The 10,000-nt window shown below is 51.8% G+C and overlaps 1 protein-coding gene across 1 annotated transcript in view; it reads left to right on the plus strand.

Annotated features, from left to right (window-relative positions):
• The window catches only part of kank3 (KN motif and ankyrin repeat domains 3), a 14,668-nt gene that overhangs the window by 3,703 nt on the left and 965 nt on the right, over positions 1-10,000 (plus strand). The window contains exons 3-9 of the mRNA XM_060066748.1: positions 1-2,116; positions 3,420-3,513; positions 3,932-4,174; positions 4,588-4,678; positions 5,079-5,298; positions 6,431-6,573; positions 9,801-10,000. The exon at positions 1-2,116 is cut by the window's left edge and continues 8 nt beyond it; the exon at positions 9,801-10,000 is cut by the window's right edge and continues 965 nt beyond it. Of these exons, the coding sequence (XP_059922731.1) occupies positions 1-2,116; positions 3,420-3,513; positions 3,932-4,174; positions 4,588-4,678; positions 5,079-5,298; positions 6,431-6,573; positions 9,801-10,000 (3,107 nt within the window). The remainder of the gene's footprint in view (positions 2,117-3,419; positions 3,514-3,931; positions 4,175-4,587; positions 4,679-5,078; positions 5,299-6,430; positions 6,574-9,800) is intronic.

Below are 10,000 nucleotides of genomic sequence, written 5' to 3' on the forward strand. Positions count from 1 at the left end.
TCCCCCTTCCTGTACTGCGGGGGCGGGGCCGGTACTGAGGAGGCGGACCCGGCCGCCTCCTACTCGGTGCAGACCCCCTACGGCTTCCAGCTCGACCTGGACTTCCTGAAGTACGTGGAGGAGATCGAGAGCGGCCACAACCTGCGCCGGGCCCCCGTGGGCCCCCGCCGGCCCGGGGGCCGCGGGGCCCGGCTCTCCCAGCGGAGCCCCAGCGTGGGCGGGGGCCGCGCCAGCGGCTGGACCTCCACCGAGTCCCTGACGTCCCAGGGCAGCGAGGACGGCCGGGTCCCGCCCCCGCCGCCGCCCCGCAAGCGCCTGGGCTCGGCGCCCTGCGAGGGCCTCGCCGTCTCCCCGCTGACGCTCCTCAGCGGCCCCCCGCTGTCGGCCGGGGCCAGGGCGGCGCCACCGCCGCCGCCACAGCGCAACCCCCGCGTGGAGCGCACCCTGCTGGAGACCAGCCGCCGCCTGCAGCAGGAGCAGAACCACCACGGCCACAACGGCCTGCGGCTGCAGCTCGCCGACCCCCCCAAGCCCGCCGCCGCCGCCGCCGCCGCTGCCGCCGCTGCCGCCGCTGCCGCCGAGGGGCGTCTGCTGCCGCCGCCGGCCCCGGGTTCGACCGCGCCCGGCGGCCTCTGGAGCCGGCCGAGCCCGCAGACGTCCGGGCGCAGCACCCCGGGGCCGGGGGCCCCCATGACGCCGGTGGCCCCCAGCCAGCTGCAGACGGTCCGGGAGCAGATGGCCACGGCGCTGAGGCAGCTGAAGGACATGGAGGAGAGGGTGAAGGGGGTGCCGGCGCTGGAGAGGGAGCTGGCCAAGCTCCGCGCCGAGAAGGAGATGCTCCTGCTGGCGCTGCAGGAGAAGAGGGAGGCGGAGGGGAGGAGGGAGGAGGAGGGGAGGAGGGAGGAGGAGGAGAGGAGGGAGGTAGAGAGGAGGAGGGAGGAGGAGGGGAGGAGAGAGGAGGAGGAGAGGAGGGAGGTAGAGAGAAGGAGGGAGGAGGAGCTGAGGAAGGAGGCGGAGGGAAGGAGGAGGCAACACACAGAGAGCTCCACTCAGACCACGGAGCCTCCCCAGAGCTCGGCCCAGCCCAAGGCCGTGCGGCTGGGGTCCCCGCCGGCCTCCCCCGGCCGCCTCGGCCCCGGGCGGTCCGAGGAGCTCCGGAAGCTCACGGCCCGGTTCGAGGCGAAACAGGAGAAGCTGCCCGAGCGCCAGGAGAAAGCCGTCCCGAAGCTCCCCGAGAAGGTCCCGGTGCCGTCGGAGCGGAGGTCGGTGGCGTCCGGGGGGGACGAGCCGATGGACTCTGCGGTGTTCTACCACAGCCTGGGGAGGAGGGACGCGTGCGAGGGGGCGGAGGTCGCCGTGCGCGACCAGACCACGGCGACGGAGGCGCCGGCCGCCGGCCGCGAGGAGGGCACCCAGACCGGGGCGCCGGCGACGCAGGACGCCGGCGTCTGGGTGATGGAGTCCCTCCTGGGGGTGACCAGCGAGGCCCAGCGCGAGACGGACACCCTGCAGGACACCATCAAGTTCCAGCAGGAGTCCATGGCGGCGCTGGAGCTCCGGCTGAGCTCGGCCGACGCGGACCTGGGCGCGCTGAGGGCCCGGGCCCTGGAGCGGGAGAACAGGGTCACGCTGGAGAAAGGGGTCCAGGCCGCGCCCGGCAGCGCGCACGTCGCCGTGGGGACCACGCCCTCGGACCCGCGGCACGTCGGGGTCACGTGCCGTCCGGAGGTGGTCAGCGTGGGCGTCGGCGGGGATCGTACCGCCGACCCGGTCGAGAGAGGCACACAGACGGACGTTGAGGCGGCGGTGGTGGAGCCGGCGGCGGTGGCGGCGGCGGCGGAGCCGGTCGTCGTTGCCGATGCGGCGTGCCAGTGGGAGAGGTTACCGGAGGAGAAGGAGAAGGAGGAGGAGGAGGAGGAGGAGGAGGAGGAAGAGGAGGACGTGGTGGTGGTGGAGGTGGCGCTGATGGAGCCAAGGGCCGCGGCGACGGTGCTGAAGAAGCGTCAGCTGACCATCGCCGAGTACCAGATCACGCCGGACGAGGAGATGGTGAGCGCCGCGGAGAAGGCCGGCGGGGAGCAGCGGGAGGAGGGCGCGCCCGCCCGGCCCAAGACAGGTGAGCACCGTGGGGGGGCTGTAGAGGGGGGCGTAGCTCCCCTGCTTGCTGCGGGACTGTTATTCGGTTTGTCTCGTCCATGAGAAAAATTGGGCATGAGATACAAACCTGAAATTGCCATCGTTGAATAATCGCCACGGTGTCACTGAGAATTGCCTGATTGTAAGAGAACAACAGTAACTTGTTTTTATGATTCATCAATGTTTTCTACTTTCTACATTCAAGGAATGTGTCGTGATGGTTATAGCTTTGGTTGTTGTTTAAAGAGAAAGATGTCATAGCAGGTCCAACACAGTCTCCGTGGAGCTATGGGAGATCTGAAAAGACAATTCTTTGTTTCTGAACTAACCTCTGAATAACCACTGAGCATGTGCAACTACAGAAGGCAAACAATCAGTTTGTGGGCTATCTAAGTGGCTTGATCCCTTAATCCACAGCCAATGGATTCAACATATTGCCCTTCAAGTTCATGGAGGGTGATACTGGCAATCCAACCGATGCTCCCTTAAAAGCTCCACAAACTTATCAAACGTGGCCACTGAGTGCAGCTTGCTTCATTAGCTGGTGTAGATGGTGAAACTGTGTTTACACCCCTCATGTGTTTCAAATTGTGGCTTGCATAAATGTCTTCATAAAATGTTAAAATTGGGAAACCGACTGATTCCAAACTGTATTCATTTAATGTGCTGCCTTCTGGCTGTTTTTTGGGGGTTATATAAATGAGGTTATATAAATGAGATTATATAAACGGTTTAAGGCACAGAAAACAAAAGTCCTTTTTGTCAATCTGCTGACCTGCAGCGTCCGTCATGTCATATGTCTGAGTGTGTTTGGAGGATACTGACACCATACTGCTGACAGTGTCCTGTTCCAGCTCCTGCATAACTTGCTATATTTGAACCACATTTATCAGATTTATAGCTTATTTAATGAATTTGTGCAATTAATCTAGATACCTTTAGGCCAGGTCTGGCCTTTCGGTTTTCATCGTGCATTCAACTTCAGGGTTGTACAGAAATAAATAGTTCTAAACATGATATGCTATATCTCTTTGTGATACATCTAGTTGGTATCACACATTTTTGTAATGTTTTCGTTTGTGTATCTGTTGAAGAACAAGTGTTGCTCTATGAGAAACACCCATCATCAGATGACTTCATATAACCAGCATTGTATCAATGCACCTTACAACCGAGGAAGAAACCCTAGGCTGGGGTTGGTCTCCGAAGGAAGGACCGCTGTTGTTGATGTTGTTGATGTCCTTCTATGTCGCCTTGACAACCGTGTGTTTGCCCTGTCCCAGGACTCCTGAAGTCCATCATGAAGAGGAAGGATGGGACTACCACAGGCAACGCCGGCAAGAAGAGCCTGCAATTTGTCGGCATCCTCAACGGAGGGTAAGATAGAACATGGAACCACGATTTGAATCTAGCCCTCCTATAGGGAGTGTTCACCTTGTGGCCATCTTGGTTCCAGTTAGCCATAGCTCCTAATGCCAGGCCTAAATCAATAACATTATTTGTTATTCAACTCAAATTAAACTCTAATCAAATTTCCCATTTTACAAATCTGTCCATGAACCCTTTGCTGGTGGATCAATAACAACACATTGAGACGTTCTGAAAGTAAACAGCCAGATGGTCTTTGCCATTTCATCTTTTGAGTGTTTTTTAACTTAATTAGCTAATTAAATTCTGCATAGTCATCCTGCAATATTGATGGTTTATCTACTGCCCCCTAGTGGCCAGAAACAACTTCACACTGCTTTAAGTGTTTACGACCTCAACCGTCCAACATCTCCCCCCCCCCCCCCAGGTATGAGTCTACATCTAGCGAAGAGGAGGCGGAAGACGAGGAAGAAGAGGAGGAGGATGAGGAGGGGAGCTCCTCCGCGGAGAGCGGCGAGGGCGAGTGCTCGGACAGCGATGAGGAGGACGAGGCGGCGCTGGAGGAGGAGACGTCCGACGAGGAGCGCAACGTCAACGTGGACGAGAGCGACACGGACGAGGAGACCCTGAGGGCCGCCCACCGGGACGACTCGCAGATCGTCAAAGAAAAGTAAAATGTTTGCTTAAAACGCACCCATTTTTAAATGTTAGCTTTTAAAATGTTAGCTTTTTAGCCTCTCCATTATTTCCCTGATTCCTTATTTCCTCCTTTTATCAGACCTAATTGTTTGCTTTGTAAATGTCCTAATGTGTTAACGTGACTTTCACAGCACTTTGTTTTTCTGTGCTATTTTGGCTTTTATAAATTTTAGCAATCATAAAATCTACTTTGATGATAATGTTCATGACGCACTGCCTGGAGACTAGCACCTTTTGTCATATTGCTTTGTTGTAATTCTGTCAATGATGATTCTACCGAGCTTACATGAGCTCGATGCAGGACAGAAGTGGAGCAGTAGAACGGAATAGAGTACCATAGAATATTCCGGTGTGTTATTCCGGTGTGTTGGTTCTCTGCCGCAGGTTCGAGCTAAGTTCTAAGATGCGAGAGGCGTGTCTTATCCTGAAGAACCACCTGAAAGATGACATCACCGCCCTGAAGACCAAGGAAGTGGTGAGCTGGAGCCGAGCATCGAATCAGGATCCCTCCCTCACTCACCACATCGAGTGGCTGTCGTTCTCCTTATGGGGATAACAACATTTTGATTGGGGAAATATAAAGTCACGTGTTTTCATCAAGACATTATATAACGAGAAGGGGTTTAATGTAGGGGTGAGGGTGTTCAACTGTTAGACAAAGGTTCTTGTTGGTCCACAAACTACCTGTTGACATCCTTGGCCAAGAGGCATAACCTCTATCTCCTCTTCAATGACCTCAATCTGAATTCACTGTAAATCGCTTTGGATAAAATCACTAATAACCCCAAAATGAATACACGTCATGTAAGGTCACATGACCTCATATATCAGGTCACATGACCTGACATATGACCTCTGACCCCTTTGGCCCCCAGCTGTCCAGCACGCACTCGGTGCAGCTGGAGTGGTTCCGGGTGTCCAGCGCCAAGACGGCGCAGCCCGCGCGGGTCTCCGACTACCTGATGGCGTTCACGGAGGTGTCGGCGGCGCTGCTGGAGACGGTGGTGAACATGACGGACGGGAACGGCAACACGGCGCTGCACTACAGCGTGTCCCACTCCAACTTCGGCGTGGTGGGGCTGCTGCTGGACACGGGTGAGGAGGGCTGGAAAACACGGAGAACACAGGGGGGGGGAACGGATTGAGGCGCGGATAAACAAACACGGATTGAGAATGCGGATTCAAAAAGGAATTTCAAAAAAGAGATTAGAAATGCAGATTCAAAAGACAAATTAAAATTACGGGTTTAAAACTCAGATTCAAAAATTTCGATTTAAAACTGAGATTTGAAATTCAGTTTAAAAGCACAAATCAAAGAAATAAAGAATTCAATCAAATCACGGATTCACAACGCAAATTCGAAACACTTGGGGGGTGGATGGCTCCAATAATGTTCACTTTGTTACGGATAAGAGCAATAGTGTGTTAAAGAGACGACTCCAAATGATCGAAAAATATACAACACATACGCTATATTATTGTTGGGCTGGGTCAAACGTTGCACTCCCGCGGTACTTGTCACACACAACAAACAAGATGGGGGGGGGGGAACCATCATTCACATTCACCATCTTGGACTGAAATCAGCCAGAGTTGGAGTTAAAGCACATGATTCACGTAAATTGAAACGTTAACGGTCATGGTCCTTCTCGCTGATACAAAACAAATTAATCTGACTGACTCAAATTATTTAATTCCTACGTTTCCGCGTCTCTCTGTGAACGTCCGGCTGCCTGGTGTTTGTTTTAGAATTCCAACGGGATCAACCTCGGTTCCTTAATGGAATGAACACACACCTCACCAGAGTGTGGTGGGGCCTTGTGATTGGACTAGGGGCTCGTGGAATGTTAGTGTTGATTTTCCCGTCATTTGACCAAACAGAATTCCATCAAGCGGTTATCTTGAATCAATAGTATGTCTTCAAGTCTTCAAACACTTGTTTAAGAGTGTATGTGTTTGTGTGTGTGTGCACGTGTATGGTCCAGCATGATGCCATGCCTTCGAACTTATACTTTGGATAATATTTTCCTCATATAGCTTAGGAAATGTTTTGCTCTCATGCTCCGCATAAAATGCAATTTTTAGGATGAATAATAAACAAATCTGATTCTGATTCTTCTTATGGCTGAATCCAAACAAATATTATGAATAATAAACCAAACAATTTAGTCAAGAATCTGCAGGCGGGCTACACGGCTATCATGCTAACTATATGTCTGTGCTGCAGGTGTGTGCTGCGTGGACAAGCAGAACAAGGCGGGCTACACGGCTATCATGCTAGCAGCGCTATCCGCGGTCAAGGAGGAGGACGACATGGCGGTGGTCAAGAAGCTCTTCAGCCTGGGGAACGTCAACGCCAAGGCCAGCCAGGTAGGACTCCAACTGCACCACAGCATAACTGTCATTTATGCTTTGTAAGTCACACAAGGAAACGTACAAATCGTACAAAGTACCAACTGGAACCTGCTTACACCGACCCCGGAGTTGGGTTTCAATGGTGTATGATGTTTCATTTCCAGCAGAAGACGGTTCTGGCCTCGAACCCCAAAGTCCACCGTCTCCATGCAGGCATTGAGCAGGATGCTAAACTCTCCCTGCACGCTCATTAATGACCTTAAAGTAAAGGGTTAGTTATGGTTCCACGTCGACGCAGCGCAAGGGGGTTACGGACCCATCACGTCCTTCCGGACCCTCCTTGCCCCCCAAACATTGAAGCCGACCAATCACAGCAGCAAGGGCTGTGATTGGTCCGCTCACTAAAACCCGACGCAGAACAAAAACACGTCTGCGTTGTCATTGCGTGGCGTCAACGTGGAACCATAACTGAGCCTTTATACAAGAGATGACTCTGCTCCCATGACTACATACTGGTAACACCCCATGCCCTAACCCTACCATGTCTGCAAGCTCTGAATGAACACTCATCTCCCAGGGGGGAAAACAAAAAGCTAACATCTGGCTTATGTTTGTTGAAGACAGACGGGAAACGTGGTTTTGGGGGATTTCTGCTGACTCATTTCCAGATAAGACCTGTCATTAGAGACGAAATCCCTGTACAGTTTTTTGCTTCTGTGATCGTACGCATTTCCAGGTGAGATGGGTTATTGGAGGCAGAGGTTAGCGTAGGACGGAAGGGGGGAAGGATGTGTTTCGATCCAACAGGAATAGATTAATGATAGCGGGAGTTAGAGGACACCACAATCTGGTGTGCTGATCTGTCTCTACTTCCTCGTATATCAGCAGAGGCATTGTGGGTGACTGAGTCTGAAGGAGATGTAGTCATTCAAATTGATTTGATTATAAATAAACCGTGTCCCATGATCTCGAGCTAAGAGATCAAACCACAATAAAGCTAACTTTATTCAGACTATATAATATTATTCACTTGAGGTCGTCACTTAAAAATAAATAGAAAGGAACGTACGTCATGTGCTTGACACGTTGTCCATTTAAACTAAGTATATCTTAGTTTAAACAAAGCATATCTCAAGATGTGAATAGCGGTTGTTAACATTCAGTGTGGTCTCCACTCAAAGGATAAATGAGCCAACACTCCTTTGAAGACTTCAAAGAAATACCAGCCCCCCCCCACACACACACACACACACATCCTCAGCTGAGAAAGAATCGTCTTTGTCCCACAAATACACACTTGTTCAGCGTGTTCAACCGCCTACACCTAAGTTTGACAAAGACCATGGTTATAGCTCGTATGTGCTAATCAAAGGGCAGGATAGGCTAGTAGAGGTTAGCATGGGTCACTGCGACGCCCCAACCCAAAGGTTCTGGGAGTCTGAACCCTACTCTACCCCAGGCCTACCTGTAGGCAAACCTGAGCCCGGGATTAGAGCATCAGCTTAACGAGTAAACGGGGTGAACGTCTCATAAATGGATAATTGCCTTCAATCAGTTAACACGTACGGTTGAACTCAGCTCCCTCCCCAGAGTGGTAATAGGTGTCCATGGAAGGGATGCATTGTGTGGCCGTACGAGATGATCCCATGACGGGGTTAGCGTGGTTTGCGTTCATCTAATTGAGTTGTCTCGTGTTTTGGACCTGGCGCCTGACTGCTATTCACAGCAGACAAGGCGGAACATGGCTGACTATAAATCAAATGGATGTTTATTTGTTGTGCTTGTTGTTTGCACAAGCCATGCTTTGTTATTGTGTCGCGTCATTTGTTGAATGTCTGTCTACCTTTAGTTTTTTTTTTTATTGTTTTTTGTTTCATTCAGTTCAGCGGTCACTATTTTCTGTATGTTGAACATCTGGGCTGATTTCATAACGGAAAAATGCCGAGTCAGATATAGATCATAGAGGAATGCTGTGATCGCATACAAATACCTTCCCTCGTACTGCACTATTTAGAGTAAACCCAGGCCTGGCCCAGGGGTTAAATTCAGCGCGCTATAGTTAAGACTTAACTATAACTCTAGAGTTAGAGTCTGTAGTTAGACTCTTTAACTCTATAGTTAAAGACAGTACTATTTTCTGAAAAACAATCCACTACAATAGCGGCATCTCCTGTGAAGCCGGGTGTCAACAGTAGCACTAGCCGTGAGTAGTAAATGCTAAACAGTAGCACTAGCCGTGAGTAGTAAATGCTAAACAGTAGCACTAGCCGTGAGTAGTAAATGCTAAACAGTAGCACTAGCCGTGAGTAGTAAATGCTAAACAGTAGCACTAGCCGTGAGTAGTAAATGCTAAACAGTAGCACTAGCCGTGAGTAGTAAATGCTAAACAGTAGCACTAGCCGTGAGTAGTAAATGCTAAACAGTAGCACTAGCCGTGAGTAGTAAATGCTAAACAGTAGCACTAGCCGTGAGTAGTAAATGCTAAACAGTAGCACTAGCCGTGAGCAGTAAATGCTAAACAGTAGCACTAGCCGTGAGCAGTAAATGCTAAACAGTAGCACCAGCCGTAAGCAGTAAATGCTAAACAGTAGCAGTAGCCGTGAGCAGTAAATGCTAAACAGTAGCACTAGCCGTGAGCAGTAAATGCTAAACAGTAGCACCAGCCGTAAGCAGTAAATGCTAAACAGTAGCAGTAGCCGTGAGCAGTAAATGCTAAACAGTAGCACTAGCCGTGAGCAGTAAATGCTAAACAGTAGCGCTAGCCATGAGTAGTAAATGCTAAACAGTAGCACTAGCCGTGAGTAGTAAATGCTAAACAGTAGCACTAGCCGTGAGTAGTAAATGCTAAACAGTAGCACTAGCCGTGAGTAGTAAATGCTAAACAGTAGCACTAGCCGTGAGTAGTAAATGCTAAACAGTAGCACTAGCCATGAGTAGTAAATGCTAAATGGGCTGCGTTTATACAGAGCTTTTCCAACCAGCGTCCACTCAAAGCACTTTGCAATGTTGGCTAATAATCACCCATTCATGCACACTTTCACACACCGACGGTGGAGTCAACCACGCAGGGCGACAGCCAGCTCGTCGGGAGCAGTTAGGGTGAGGCGTCTTGCTCAGGGACACCTCGATACGCTAGGAGGAGCCGGGGATCGAACTAGCAACCTTCCGGTTACCAGCCAACCCGCTCCACCTCCCGGGGCCACCTGCCGCCCCAGGTACTAAACGCTAAGCTCCTCCCCCAGGCGGGCCAGACGGCGCTGATGCTGGCGGTGAGTCACGGGCGTGAGGAGATGGTGCGGGCGCTGCTGGACTGCGGCGTGGACGTCAACGTCCAGGACGACGAGGGATCCACCGCCCTGATGTGCGCCAGCGAGCACGGCCGCTCGGAGATCGTCTCCCTGCTCCTGGACCAGCCCGGCTGCGACATCTCCATCGTGGACCA

The sequence above is a fragment of the Gadus macrocephalus genome, chromosome 12, assembly GCF_031168955.1.
Source record: "Gadus macrocephalus chromosome 12, ASM3116895v1".
Taxonomy (NCBI): domain Eukaryota; kingdom Metazoa; phylum Chordata; class Actinopteri; order Gadiformes; family Gadidae; genus Gadus; species Gadus macrocephalus.